The 16503-nt window shown below is 37.8% G+C and overlaps 1 protein-coding gene across 24 annotated transcripts in view; it reads left to right on the top strand.

Annotated features, from left to right (window-relative positions):
• The window catches only part of Cadps (calcium-dependent secretion activator 1), a 1142346-nt gene that overhangs the window by 1090134 nt on the left and 35709 nt on the right, over positions 1–16503 (top strand). For 21 of the 24 annotated variants that reach the window (XM_076212572.1, XM_076212575.1, XM_076212566.1 and 18 more), the window contains 5 exons: positions 7079–7196; positions 7358–7549; positions 10478–10636; positions 11051–11176; positions 14249–14353. In XM_076212572.1, the coding sequence (XP_076068687.1) occupies positions 7079–7196; positions 7358–7549; positions 10478–10636; positions 11051–11176; positions 14249–14353 (700 nt within the window). The remainder of the gene's footprint in view (positions 1–7078; positions 7197–7357; positions 7550–10477; positions 10637–11050; positions 11177–14248; positions 14354–16503) is intronic. The other 3 variants (XM_076212569.1, XM_076212585.1, XM_076212590.1) reach the window with 1 other exon arrangement.

Here is a 16503-nt window from a genome sequence, read left to right as displayed (position 1 = left end):
GCATAAAAACACTCCCACCCATTTCATCCCTAAATACACTCCACACCCCTCCCACCCTTCCTCTCATCTGAGCACCTCCTGGATGACGGGTCATCCCTGAACCCTGCCCACCGCCCTGGGTCAGAAGCAGTGTCGCAAGACACAGTACATCCACAGCAAGGCCGCTTCATTTAATCGGCGACCCCCCTCTCCGTCCCCCTTTGCATATAAGGAGAGGACGGGGAGAAATCCCTTCGGGCTGCGTCAAAATTTACTCACACATACTACCCCACCCCCCACCCCCCCCCCCGCCCATTCCTCCTCATGCAGTCACAACATCATCCATATACAACCATTCTCCACTCACCTCTGTCTTCCGTCCTCTCCCTTCCTTCCTCAACAGACATTCCCCTCTTCCCCAAAGCCCCCTTCACCCCATCCATCCACCTCTTCCTAGGACGTCCCCTCATGTTCACTCCCTCCACATCTGCCTTCCATACCTCCTTTACTAGTCTTTCTTCACTCATTCTTTCCATGTGTCCAAACCATCCTAATATTCTTTCATCAACCCTCTCTCCCAAATCCTTTTTCACCCCTGTTCTCCTCCTCACCTCCTCATTTCTCACTCTATCTAGCCTAGTACCCCCACCATACTTCTCAGACACCTCATCTCAAACACATTCAAACTCCTTCTCTCTTCTTCTCTTATGTTCCACGTTTCTGCCCCATACAGTGCTGTTGGCACAATCACTCCTTCATACAGTCTCCTCTTCGCATCCATTCCCAAATGTCTATTTCTCATTACACTCTTTAAACCACCAAGGCATTTACTCGCTTCTCTCAATCTACATTCTACCTCCACCTTCACTCCACCTTTTCCTGCTACACTTGCACCCAAGTATCTAAAACTATCCACTTTCTCCAGTCGCTCTCCCTTAATGTTCACTTCCAGTCTACTGCCACTTTCACCCCTTGTACATCTCATCACCTTACTTTTACCCACATTTATCTTTAGCTTTCTTCTATCACATACTCTCCCAAACTCTGCCACCAGCTTCCTCAATCCCTCCTCTGACCCTGCCACAAGCGCAGTGTCGTCCGCAAACAACAGCTGGCTCACCTCCCACTTTTCTCCATTTTCTTTAACCATCTCCAATCCCTGACTCACTACCCTAGCATTCACCTCTCGCACCACCCCATCCATGTATAAGTTGAACAGCCAGGGCGACATAACGCATCCTTGACGAAGTCCCACCTTTACTTCAAACCACTCACTCTCTCCATTTCCAATCCTAACACATGCTCTACTACTCACATAAAAACTCTTGACAGCTCCCAAAAGCTTTCCTCCTATCCCATAAATCTGCATAACCTCCCACAGTGCTTTTCTGTCTACCCTATCATAAGCCTTTTCCAGATCCATAAAAGCCCAAAAAACATCCTTCCCCTTTCCTATAGCTTTCTCACATATCTGTCTTACCACAAAGATCTGATCTACACAACCTCTACCCGTCCTAAATCCACACTGTTCCTCACCAATTACTCCTTCTGTTCCTCTCCTAATCCTCTCAATTAAGATTCTCCCATAAGCCTTCCCTACTACACTCAACAGGCTAATCCCTCTGAAATTACTACATTCACACTTGTCACACTTCTTAGCTACCCAAAATAACTCAGAACAACAACTCACTCCATCAATGCACATATTACCTACTTCAGCATTCATATTGCCTATTAAAATAATTGTCTCACATTTAGTTTAATTGAATTTACTCCTTTTCAGACAGAGATGTTCTCTCCCCCTTTTTCACCTTTGCCTGTGGTGCACACACACTCACATTCACCAGTTTGTCACCCATTCTCACCTTCATGCACATTCATATCCTCACCAAAGAATAGAGCCATACATTTTGTTTTGTTACCTCCAGATCCATAACCTCTCATTCCCTCCATCACTTATTCACCCAAACCATTTACTTTTGTAGATGAGCTGTAATGCTCCTTAACCACAAAGAGTTCTAGAGAATGTGAAAATGCATTCTAGTTTCAAGAGAGTGAAACATATTAAACCTGTGTAGCCCCATGTGGCCAACAGCTGCCTTACCAGTAATTTTCAGAAGAAAATTGTCTTGTTCACATATGTCTTCAGTGTGGATCATATCCTTTGATAAGCTCCAATTATGTACAATGTATATAATAAGCTTAAATGAAAAATATTTTATTCTGAATAAGAGAAGCATATTTATATTGTTGCACACAAATAACTATGGAGCCCATTAATATTTTAATCATATTGATATCAGTATCTAAAATTTTCATTTTATTCCCTGGATTATTATTGTATAATGATGAAACAAAAATAAGGTGCACATTATCATGAAAGTGTCAGTGTACTCAATGTAGCTTGTGATGTCAAAATCTTGCACATTCTGTAGTGCATTGGTGAATTAATGCTGAAGTGTTTTTTGTTATAGTTGTAATATTTTTTTTATTTATCCAGCTATTGTTGTTATTCATATGATTATCTTGATTATAATTATTAGATTGTTCTTTTTTTCTTTTTCTTTCTTTTATCACCATTAGTTTATAAGTAATAATGTCACTAGCCTTTTTTTTTTTCCAAAAGCTACATTTAGTGTTACTGTTATGGTTATTATTGCTTAAATCTATATGTGTAATATTGAGAATTATTACCATAGGTTTGTATTTGCATCAATGTCACAAGAAGCACTGACATTTGTTTTCAGATTTGGTATTGATGGAACTTGAAAAAAAAATACATTTTCATACACCATCAGGATCATATATCTTAGACAATGATAGTGTAATTCTGTTCATTACAATTGTTTCTCAGAATTGTTAGTCATGTTATGGCAAATGGATGTTTATCATTTCAAGCAGAGATTTTAATTTCATAGATACAGCTCTAGTCTGGATGTTTTAGGTTTCTAATAGATTTAAGTTCTCAAATAAAGAAGGCAATTTTACATTAGTCTCCAATATTGGTACTTTTATACAGATGAGGATGTGACCCTATTCTTTGCTCCAATACTCAGTTTTCATTTAAAGGGCAGATATTTTTTCTACAAAGCCTGCTTCTATTTGACCATAATATTGAGGTCACCTTTACATTAATGCTTTTCCACAATTTCTCAAGGTTTCCCTCATTTTGTAATACAGTGAACCCTCCAACAACATGAGTAATTGGTGCTACAAAACCACAACATTGCTTAAAAATGTGTCATGAAGTTCAGAATTCATGGGAAAATTCAAATTATTTCTAAGACCTCCCCAAAAATGAAAATATAATATTTCATATAATAATTAGACCTTCTATATCTATTTGTTATTACATACATAAATATTCACAGAGTAGAATGATTTGTTTTTTATCTTCTTTTTGGTGATGGTATCTAAAGAAATCTAAGCTTGTGGCCAGGTCTATTCTGTGTTGGTACTGTTTTAATGCTGGGTAATGACTTGAACTCAGTCATGCCAATATAGTTCATATTTGGAGTCGGATGGAGTTTTGAATTTGGGGATTGGTGATGTTTTGTAATCTGAGTGTATATGAATGTTTTGTGAAGTAAAATTGGTAGGTTGTTGAAGATATTTCAGTAGTATAATGCATGATTTTTTTTTTTCTTTCTTTTCTTTTTGGTCATGGTGCAAAGGATGTGTGGATTTGAGGGTTTTTACACAAAACTGTGCCTATCATTTTTGTGTGCTGTTCTATGCTTTTGGAGAAAGTCCAAGCAGCTACTCTGAGTAGTGGTTACTTGACAGAAGCTTCAGGCAGACCTATAGCCACAATATACTGCTCATACATCATCCATAACTTACCCTAGAAACCACAACAACTTAGAGAAAAACATACACACACATGATACTAAATCAAGTACCTCCTGGTGTAAATTTGGAAGAGAAAATATTCTCAAGCTAATTGTATATAAGAATAACACTATTCCATCAATGCTCAGGTCATCACTCACTACTAAAACAATACCTCCAGAGAGTTGTCCTAGAAATGGACACTTTATACCTCAGATCCAGACACTATATAGAAGACACAGGACATATCTTACACTGTTTTATATTCACCTGCTGTGGATGGACTGTGTCTTACTGCATTGCTTCTGACCCAGGCAGTGGGCAGGGGACAGGGATAACTCTTCACCCACGGGGAGTTGAGATAAGAGGGAAACAATGTGTGGTGGATAGGAGTGGCTACATGCCTTGACTGGCTACCTCCCTTATAAGGGGGAATAAGCCCTTGGTATATGAATAGACTTCAGACAAAAATATATATAATAATAATAATAAAAAATTACCTGAGTAATCTATAGGCCCATGGGTTTCCTGTAAAAGATCTGTTACTATAGTTATGTGATCCTTGTGGTGTATGCACTAGAAAAATATAATAATATCAATAATGTATATAAAAAGTATCTAAATGTGGTTTTCCATGTGACCTTGGATGCATATTTCATACATATTATACTTTATTCATGATGCTAGTTTATTACAATTGTTGTGGTCGTTATTAATAAGTACGTATATTATTCTTATTTTGTTTGCTGTTATAAGATCAGATTTCATAATTAAGTATGGATAATAGTGAATGTTTTATATATTTAGTTATCTTTTATATCTATATGTTTTTTCTTCTTCTTAATATCATTGTACCCAGACATCCATGCATGTATTGTAGTAATTGTCTTGTTTGGCTTTCTTGAATCAACGGCCTTCCGTAGCTGTTTCTTAGATCTTGCTCTCTCTCTGTTTCAACATTTCATGAGTTAAATTTAAAGACAGGTCCCTAGTCATAATATCATACACTAATATTATTGTGCAGGCTATAGAAAATGCAGTCTAGAGCCATTTTTCTTATCTAATTTTAAGTATAACTATGAGTTAACTGTGAATTGTCTCATTTTATTTTATTTCATATTCCTTCACTGGCTATACATTTAACATGTCACAAGGAACTCATATTGTAGTATTCATATATATGGGTATATTGATATACTTTTATTATATTTGTAAAAATGTGTCTGCATCTGTACCAACATGTGTGTCTTTTATGTTACCGGGTAGTGTTTGTGTATGTATGAATACACATGTATATATGTGTGTGTATATATATATATAATATATATATATATATATATATGTGTGTGTGTGTGTGTGTGTTGAAGTATGTAAGACAGATGAGTAGATGGGTGGTGAGATAAACATAGGTAACAGTTAGGGATTTATTCTGATGTTTTGTCCTTACCAGGACTTTTTCAGAGTACATATACAATTCTTCCCAGGTCGAGTTTTTGTCTCTAAGTACTACCCTCATTTTTCTCCCATTCAAGAAATCTTCCATCCATTTCAATAACTTTCCTTGTACACCTGTTATTTTGAGTTTTCTTAGTAGCTTCATGTGTGGTACTTTATCAAATGCCTTTTGTAAATCTAGGAAAGCACAATCAGCCCATCCATCCCTTTCTTGATTATGTCTATTAGCCTCGAATAAAAACAGATCAAGTTAGTAGCACATGATCTTCCTTGTCTAAAGCCAAATTGTTTTGGATTCAGAATCTTATTTTCTTCCAGATGTTTAATCCATCTACTTTTGATAACTTTTTCACATATTTTTGCTATTGTGCTTGTAAGGGAGATCAGTCTATAGTTTGTTGAGTCTTCCTTATCTCCCCCTTTATATATTGATACAATATTTGCATTTTTCCAATCTTGTGGTACCTTTACTTCTTTGAGTGAGCAATCTATTATCTTACATATTTTGTCTGTTAGTTCATGTATACATTCTTTTAGTGTCCAATTTGCAATTTCATTTGGACCGTGTGATTTTCTGATATCAAGGTTTATTATTTGGTCCCTTATTTCTTTTGGTATCACAATTATTTCTCTCATTGGAGAAGATCTTTCTGTCCTTCATCCCAATTTTGTGTATTTTCCTCTGTGAATACAGATTTAAAATGTTTGTTCATAATTTCAGCCATCTCTACATCTTCTATATATTCCTCATTCCCTTGACACTGTTTCACTATTTCTTGCTTATTTTCTAATTTACCATTTACATACATGTAGAATAATTTAAGTTGATCCTTACATTTGTCTATCATGTTTTTTTTGTAGTTTCTTTTTTCTTCACTGCATATTCTTACATATTCATTTCTTAGTTTGATATATATTTGCCACTTACACTTTTTTTGTTTTTTTTCATGTTTTCCAAGCTTTGTCTCTTCTATCTTTTGCCTCACTACATTTTTTGTTGTACCAGCACTTAATGTACACCCTTTCCTGCTTCTGCTTTGGTACGTATTTATCTATTCCTTCTTTATCAATTTATTTTAATATATTCCATTTCTCTTCCATCTTTGTTTCTTCATTAAAGAAGCTTTCCCAATTTACTTTTTAAATGAATTTTCTGAGTTTCTCAAAATCCATTTTATTGTACATTAGTCTTCCTTTTCTGTGTTTCTCATTTCTTTCCTAATCAATTTCCTCTTTTAGTTCGAACTTGATAGTATATGGTCACTCTTCCCAATTGGTGACTTGTATTCCATTTTATCCACAATTTTAGGCTCAGACATAAATATTAGGTGTGTGTGTGTATAATATGTCATGTATAAAGTATGTGTGTTTGCTTTGTATGTTTTTGTGTGTTTGAGAATGTGTTGCAGTTTAATCACCCATAGATGTGCACATGCATCATATCAATTATTAGATTTAGTATATGCACTTGAAGTTATCTTTGCATATGAGTTTTTTATTGAGCATAAAACGTTTGTTAATAGGTGTAGGATTATGTACTCATAATTTTCTTTTTGTTTCCCCAATCCTCTCCTGTCTGCCTCACTTATCTTACCACCATTCCTGTTCCCCATCTTTATTCCTCACCTCGTCCTTCACATGTGGGAATTCTTCTTCATAAAAATGAATGGAACTGTAAAACAATTAACGCTGCTGCTGCAATGATGTCAAAACAACCTCTGCAATGATATTCTGTCTCTGGTCCACCCTTCACTGGAAAATTGATAATTGCATCAACAATCTCCATCTGTTGGTCAATCCTTCTGGACCATAGAAATGGCTGTGCTACCTCTGAAGATTTGTTTTGGAAACTGGATGCCCTACAGTCTTTCATTCGAGATTTACATTGGCCAGAGCAGGACTTTGCCAAACATCTTGAACAGAGACTTAAGGTGAGAAAAATTGAGGTGGAAAATAATTAAGTTAACACTGATTTATTTGCACAACCAGTGCCTATATTATCATATGATTTTATGACATGAATAATATGAAATGGCCATAATCTTTACAGATGTATCTGTAATTATCATTTATTTTGCCCCCCAATTTTCAGCTGATGGCATGTGATATGATCGAGTCTTGTATCACAAGAACAGACTCTGCCTTCCAAAGTTGGTTGAAGAAAGGGACAGGTTTCATCTCCACAGACTATGTGCTTCCTGCTGAGATGTGTGCCATGGTCAATGTCATTCTGGATGCCAAGAACCAATCCTTCAAACTTTGTGCTGTTGATGGGGTTGATGTGGTAAATTTTAAAACTAGGCTTTGAATACGTATTCACTTACATACATACATATACCAAGGCTTTTTCCCCCTTACAAGGGAGGTAGCCAAAAAGGAAAAGGCATAAAATCATTTCCACCCATTCCATCCCTGAATACACTCCACACCCCTCCACCCTCCCTCTTATCTTAGCACCTCCTGGATGACAGGTCATCCCTGCACCTTGTCCACTGCCCTGGGTCAGAAACAGTGTCGCAAGACACAGCACATCCACAGCAAGGCCGCTTCATTAAATCGGCGACCCCCCCCCCTCTCCGTCCCCCCATTGCATAAAAGGGGAAGACGGGGAGAAATCCCTTTGGGCTGCGTCAAAATTTGCTCACACATACTACCTCACCCCCCATCCTCCTGCCCATTCCACCTCATGCAATCACAACATCATCCATATACAACCTTTCTCCATTCACCCCTGTCTTCTGTCCTCTCCCGTCCTTCCTCAACAGACATTCCCCTCTTCCCCAAAGCCCCCTTCACCCCATCCATCCACCTCATCCTAGGACGTCCCCTCATGTTCACTCCCTCCACATCTGCCTTCCATACCTCTTTTACTAGTCTTTCTTCACTCATTCTTTCCATGTGTCCAAACCATCCTAATACTCTTTCATCAACCCTATCTCCCAACTCCCTTTCCACCCCTGTTCTCCTCCTCACCTCCTCATTTCTCACTCTAGCCTAGTAACCCCCATCATACTTCTCAGACACCTCATCTCAAACACATTCAAACCACATTTATCTTCAGCTTTCTTCTATCACATGCTCTCCCAAACTCTGCCACCAACTTCCTCAATCCCTCCTTCGATCCTGCCATATGCGCAGTGTCGTCCGCAAACAACAGCTGGCTCACCTCCCACTTTTCTCCATTTTCTTTAACCATCTCCAATCCCTGACCCACTACCCTTGCATTTACCTCTCGCACCACCCCATCCATGTATAAGCTGAACATCCAGGGTAACATAACGCATCCTTGACGAAGTCCCACCTTTACCTCGAACCACTCACTCTCTCCATTTCTAATCCTGACACAAGCTCTACTACTCTCATAAAAACTCTTGACAGCTCCCAGAAGCTTTCCTCCTATCCCATATATCTGCATAACATCCCACAGTGCCTTTCTGTCTACCCTATCATAAGCCTTTTCCAGATCCATAAAGGCCCAAAAAACATCCTTCCCATTTCCTATGGCTTTCTCACATATCTGTCTTACCACAAAGATCTGATCTACACAACCTCTACCTGTCCTAAATCCACAATGTTCCTCACCAATTACTCCCTCTGTTCCTCTTCTAATCCTCTCAATCAAGATCCTCCCATAAGCCTTCCCAACTACACTTAACAAGCTAATCCCTCTGAAGCTACTACATTCACACTTGTCCCCTTTTTCCCTTGTAAAGAGGAACTATACAGGCACTCCTCCAGTCCACCGGCACTCTACCCTCTCTCCAGCACACATTAAATAACCTCACCAGCCAGTCCACCATCACTGTACCTCCCTTTTTCAGACATTCTGCATGGCATCCATCCAGACCAGGTGCCTTATCTGCTTTCATCATCTTAACAACTGCCTTCACCTCATCCTTCCTTATTTCTCCTCCATTCTTCTCACTCATCACTCTCATTTTCTTTGCATTTCCCACTGCAGCTATCTTTCCCTCCCTATCCTTCTTCACATTTAGCAGCTCCCTAAAATATTCTGCCCATCTTCCCCTTACTGCCTTCTCTTCCATTATCATCTCTCCATCTGCACCTTTTACCTTTTCTTCTCTACTTGATTCGCCTCCTCTTCCTCTCTTAATTTTTTCGAAAACATCTTTTTATTACTTTCAAAATTTTCTGTCATACTCTTACCCCATTTCACATCTGCTCGCCTCATTGCCTCCTTTACCTTTTGCTTTACTTCTCTTTTCTTTTCTTTGTACCTGTCATATGACTCCCTCGTCCTATTTTGTAACCAATCTGTGAAAGCTCGCTTCTTCTCTTCTACAACCTTCTTTGTTTCCTCATCCCACCATTCACTACCCTTCCTTCTATTTCCTCCTGTCCTTCTTGTTCCACACACCATCCTTGCACACCTTATGACTCCCTCCTTGAACCATCCCCATTCCTCCTCCACACCCAGCTCTACTCTATCCTTCACTCCCTCCCACTCCTCCTTCAGCTTCTTTTCGTACTCCTTCTCCTTTTCCTTTTCATTCAAAGAGTTCACTCTAAGAACCTCCCTACCTTTTGTCCCTTTCCTCTTTCTCCATCTATCCTCCACTCTCAGCTTACCTTCCACCAAAAAATGATCTGATATTCCCCCACCCTCTCCCCTTAGCACATGTACATCCTTAACTCTTCCTATCATAATCCTATTTACCACTACATAATCCATTAACACTCTATCTACCACCCTTCCCTCCACCACCCTCTCCCATGTGTACTAATGCTTGACTTTCTTCTTAAACACTGTATTTGCTATCATCAACTCTCTTTCTAGACACATTTCCACCATCAACTCTCCACTACAATTCTTTCCTGGAACTCCACATTTCCCAACCACTCCATCGATTGGACCATTTCCTACCCTAGCATTAAGGTCTCCCAGTACTATTACATTGACATTTCTTCCTAAATCCTCTATGCACTTAGTTGTAGTAAATTGGGCTAGAGATGTGCTTCAGATGTCCCATCTCTGAATTTGCCTGAAATTCATCAATGTGTTCAGCATGGGATATGTCTTATCCCACAGATTTATATATCTATGCAGAAAGCTGTGCTATGTGTGTGTGTGTATTTGTATTATGTTTTCTAATTGTATTATTTGTAACAGCAATAATTGATATTTTCATGTTGATAAATATATATATTTATTTTTCTCTTTCTATATAAATATTCATATTTCTTCCAACAGCATCAGTATCACACAAAGATTGATGACCTGATAGAAAGGACAAGTACTTCCATGACTCAGGGGATGATAGCAAAACTAATATCTGTACTTGAGTCAGTGGTCTCCAAGCTTGGTCGCTATGATGAAGGAAGTTTCATTGGATCCATCCTATCATTTACGGTAGTGTGTTGTTCTGATTACCAGTTTCAGAATAAAAAAATAATCCTTTAGCCCTAAATTGCCATCTTTTACTTATAACTGATAACCAGTTTGATTATTAGTGAGATGAGTAGAAATTGATGTTCTGAATTATATAGATCATATTGCTTTGTTTCAGTAAGTTCAGGATGGCAATCTGCATATGCAGTTGGAATAAAGAGCTAAGATAATTAGTACAAAATTTTAGTAGTTTATTTTGTTGAGCATAACATGTTTTTTAGTTGTGAATCATCACTTGAGATACAGAAAAGAAGAAAAAGCAAACTTCCACCCCTGAAATCTTGAGTACTTAATTCTAAAACAACATTTGGGTAACTATACATTAATACTACTTGTACTTTCTCTTTAAACACTGATGCTTATGTAATGTTTTAGTACCGCCAGAATGTGAGTGGGTCAGGCAAAGAATTAGGAAAAGCCTACATTAACTTCGCTCGCAATTCCATGGACCAGATTCGGCAGAAAGTCAACGATGAGTTGTGGATACTCAATTTATTCGAGGTGAGTTGCCATTTCAAAATTCAGGGGAAATGTGTTATATACAGACCTCTTACCAACAAACACATAGTGCCATTTTACAGTGCAATCATACATCAATTTTAATCTAGGTATTGGAGAGTAAGAGACAGGAAGCCGCAAGTGTATTTACATACCTAATTGTAGCATACAGGAAAATAGCAACACTCATTGGATCCTGTCTCCTATTTTCTAATTTTCTAACATAAATTCATATTTATGTATTTACCTAGTTGTATTTTATGGGATGAGAGTTATGCTCATAGTGACCCGCTTTCATATCTCTCCTCATCCAGTGTATTCTTAAAATCGTGTATAATTTTGGCACTCACTGTTTCTCCATTTAGTTTGTTCCAGACATCAATCACTCTATGAGATTGTTTCTATGTCACTGGCTGAGTATGGTTGGATGAAGAGAGCATTTGCCATTTATTTGCTCTATATATGAGAAAGGATAAGAAATACAGTTGAAGTTGATAGAGAGAGATCTTGGGACCAGTCCAAAGACTGGATATCATCTTGGAGGACCACCACATGCAAGTACCTGTCAATAGTCCCATTTCACTTCATAGAAAAGGACATGATGGAGATTACTAAAAGTCTGATTCATCCCAGACTGGAACATGCAACAGTGTGGTCACCACACCTAAAGAGAGATATAAGTAAAATAGTAAAAATATAAAAGGCACCAAGATGATCCCAAGTCTAAACAACAAAGCATATGAAGAAAGACTGAGAAACCTGGGAGTTCCTGTAATGGAAGAGTGAAGAGGGCAACTTGATAATGCTATTTAGATCAGAGAAAGGTGTAGAAAAAAGGGACAGAGAGGATTTGCTAAGAAGAAATGAGGTCACTGTAAAAAAAGTGGAAAAAAATAGATATGATTAAAAGATGTTTAGAAGTAAAGCTTTCCACATAGGTGTGTAGATTTATGGAACAAATTGGATAAAATTATAACCCAGGCCAACAGCATAAATTGATTTAAGGCAAAGCCTGATGAGTGGAGGCAAAGAAACAGGACCTCATAAAGATAGCTCCAGCCCCATATACTACAACTAGGTAAACACATATTTAAAAATAGATCATATTTGGAGAGTAGGAAATAGAACCCCACAAATGTAGCTCCCTGTCAACTACATTTAGGTAAATACAATCAAGGAAACTAGTTAAATCATTGTAGATTGAAAGAGTGATATGGTGTTCCAATCTAGGACAAGTGAATTATTAGATATCTATTAATGTAGAGAGGGTAGAGTGCCAGAGGACTGGAGGAGTGCCTGTATAGTTCCACTTTACAAGGGAAAAGGGGACAAGTGTCAGTGTAGTAGTTTCAGAGGGATTAGCTTGTTAAGTGTAGTTGGGAAGGCTTATGGGAGGATCTTGATTGAGAGGATTAGGAGAGGAACAGAGGGAGTAATTGGTGAGGAACAGTGTGGATTTAGGACGGGTAGAGGTTGTGTAGATCAGATCTTTGTGGTAAGACAGATATGTGAGAAAGCTATAGGAAAGGGGAAGGATGTTTTTTGGGCCTTTATGGACCTGGAAAAGGCTTACGACAGGGTAGACAGAAAGGCACTGTGGGAGGTTTTGCGGATATACGGGATAGGAGGAAAGCTTCTAGGAGCTGTCAAGAGTTTTTATGAGAGTAGTAGAGCTTGTGTCAGGATTAGAAATAGAGAGAGTGAGTGGTTCGAGGTAAAGGTGGGACTTCGTCAAGGATGCGTTATGTTGCCCTGGCTGTTCAACTTATACATGGATGGGGTAGTGCGAGAGGTAAATGCAAGGGTAGTGGGTCAGGGATTGGAGATGGTTAAAGAAAATGGAGAAAAGTGGGAGGTGAGCCAGCTGTTGTTTGCGAACGACACTGCGCTTGTGGCAGGATCGGAGGAGGGATTGAGGAAGTTGGTGACAGAGTTTGGGAGAGCATGTGATAGAAGAAAGCTGAAGATAAGTGTGGGTAAAAGTAAGGTGATGAGATGTACAAGGGGTGAAAATGGAAGTAGTCTGGAAGTGAGAATTAAGGGAGAGCGACTGGAGGAAGTGGATAGTTTTAGATACTTGGGTCCAAATGTGGCAGGAAAAGGTGGAGGTAGAATGTAGATTGAGAGAAGCTAGTAAATGCCTTGGTGGATTAAAGAGTGTAATGAGGAATAGACATTTGGGAATGGATGCTAAGAGGAGACTATATGAAAGAGTGATTGTGCCAACAGCACTGTATGGGGCAGAAACATGGAACATAAGAGAGGAAGAGAGAAGGAGTTTGAATGTGTTTGAGATGAGGTGTCTGAGAAGTATGATGGGGGTTACTAGGCTAGATAGAGTGAGAAATGAGGAGGTGAGGAGGAGAACAGGGGTGGAAAGGGAGTTGGGAGCTAGGGTTGATGAAAGAGTATTAGGATGGTTTGGACACATGGAAAGTATGAGTAAAGAAAGACTAGTAAAAGAGGTATGGAAGGCAGATGTGGAGGGAGTGAACATGAAGGGACGTCCTAGGATGAGGTGGATGGATGGGGTGAAGGGGGCTTTGGGGAAGAGGGGAATGTCTGTTGAGGAAGGACAGGAGAGGACAGAAGACAGGGGTGAATGGAGAATGATTGTATATGGATGATGTTGTGATGCATGAGTTGGAATGGGCAGGAGGATGGGGGGGTGAGGTAGTATGCGTGAGCAAATTTTGATGCAGCCCAAAGAGATTTCTCCCCGTCTTCTCCATTATGCATGGGGGGACGGAGAGGGGGGTCGCCAATTTAATGAAGCAGCCTTTTTTGTGTATGTGCTGTGTCTTGCGACACTGCTTCTGACCCAGGGCAGTGGACAAGGTGCAGGGATGACCTGTCATCCAGGAGGTGCTAAGATGAGAGGGAGGGTGGAGGGGTGTGGAGTGTATTCAGGGATGGAATGGGTGGGAATGATTTTATGTCTTTTCCTTTTTGGCTACCTCCCTTGTAAGGGGGAAAAAGCCTTGGTATATGTATGTATTAATGTAGTCAAGTAATCTCTGTAATTAGGACTGAAAATCAAGAAAATATTACTGATTGATACATTTCTTTTCACAGCAATGGTATGCAGCACAAGTTCAGATGCTGTGTAGTTGGTTAAGTGAACGCCTTGACCATAACCTTCATCCATATCAGTGTACCTGTTTAGCTCATATTGTCAAGGTATGTTGTCTTAACTATTTCCACCTCTGTCACTGCAGTCTCCATTAAGCACTACATAAAAAACACCACTCCCTCCACCCATTTTGCCAATCTCTCTTTATCTGTCCATCTTTCTTCCTCTTTCATTCTCTCTCTCTCTCTCTCTCTCTCTCTCTCTCTCTCTCTCTCTCTCTCCTATCTCTCTCCCTCTCTTCTATCTCTCTCTCTCTTCTATCTCTCTCTCTCTTCTATCTCTCTCTCTCTCCTATCTCTCCTTTCTCTCCTTTGTCCCTCTCTTTCACTCTCTTGCTCTCCCTCTCTCACTCTCATTCTTTTTCTCTCTTTTCTTCTCCAGCACCTTCCATGCAATGTAACTCAACTTGATACCTTTCCCCATGCACACAGTTTTTATATTATGCATATCTTTGTGCATACATGCATACATATATTATATTATATATATATATATATATATATATATATATATATATGTATATATATATTTATATATGTATATATATATATATATATATATATATATATATATATATATGTGTGTGTGTGTATATATAAATAAGTGAATATATATATATAAATATATATATAAATATATATGTATATATACATATATATGTATATATATATATATATGTATGTATATATATATATATATATATATATATATATATATAATATGTATGTATAAATATGTATATATAATATATATATATATATATATATATTATATATAATGAAAATCCTTTCCATTTTTTGCATCTCATGCATATATATTGTATATATGTAGTTTATTATATATGCTTTGTTTGACTTAGATGGTTTGCACATATTGTTATGATTCTGTTTTTGGATGTAAGCTTTTATCATGCAATACAGAAAGCTTAATTTTGAGTTTATTTTTGTTGGAATGTTTATCCTCATGATCATTTTGTAATAAGTCTTATTCAATACCTTGAACTAGTCTATTCATATATATATATATATATATCTTTATGTACAAAGCTTGAATTTTTCCATTGCAGAAAGTAGGCATAAATACATTCAGTGCACCATTTATTTAAACCTTTTTTGTGTATGGTTTTGGTAGTTGAACTGAAAAATAAATGAAATATGGTAATGGTCTTCAAAACAATTGAAGATATAAACAGAAATGAAACTTATGTTTCTGTATGTTATGTTATTATCTATATGTTTTGCAGCCATGAAAATCTCATGTTTGTTTCCTACATTTTATCTATCCAGTGTTATATTTGCTCTTGTGTTTTCTTCTTTCATTTTTGTGTTACCAGCTAGTCTTTCTTTACTGTGCAAGTTTTATTGTTTTATTATTATTATTATTATTATTATTATTATTATCATCATTGTTATTATTATCATTATCATCATTATGTTATATGCATGCAGAGAGTGACCCTGTGGTACCTGCAAGTGATGAGCCAAATTAATTTATTCTAATTCTCATATAAGGAGTGATTAATCTTCATTAACTACCTGGTTTGGGTACCATACTGGTAACCAAATCCAAAGACTGGTGTAGAACCAGAGATGTAATGCTATCTGCCATAGAAACACCTACTGATTGCAGTGACCTGAAAAAGAGCAATGCAGGTTCCAAGTGATAAATTATTCCAGTAGCCATCCTTCATGAGATGTTCAAGGTCTCAGAGTTGCTTATTGATGGCAACTATTCATGACATTTCTGAGATAATGCATGTTCATAGATGCAGTACCAAAGATGATTTAAAGTTAGCTTTAGAATGTGCACCTTGAACATCTCCCTCCATAGGGTTGGTAGGATCATATTGCTTGGTGAGTGAAGGGGGTGGCTGGTCAAAAATCTGAAAAATATGGACAGTTCTGGGGCAAAAAATCATTGAGCATGATGTGGCACTTGGCCATCTATATGAGGAGTATTATATATAAGTGTACCTCAGTTTTCCTTTGAATGTTTTCCACACCTATCCCAAAATATTGCATTTCCTTAATTTGATGGGAAATATAAATAATTGATTGTTACAGAAATTATGGTAAAAAAAAAAAAAAAAAAAAAAAAGTCAAAATTCATCTTTGGTACTTTTCCTCTGCAGCCAGTGGCTACTATCAGTCTATGAAGTCTTGTTACATGAAAAGGTCTGTTATGCATCTACTCAAAT

The sequence above is a fragment of the Oratosquilla oratoria genome, chromosome 30, assembly GCF_046742065.1.
Source record: "Oratosquilla oratoria isolate Oo_2021 chromosome 30, ASM4674206v1, whole genome shotgun sequence".
In the NCBI taxonomy this organism is placed as follows: domain Eukaryota; kingdom Metazoa; phylum Arthropoda; class Malacostraca; order Stomatopoda; family Squillidae; genus Oratosquilla; species Oratosquilla oratoria.
This window is presented reverse-complemented; position numbering and strand designations above follow the sequence as displayed.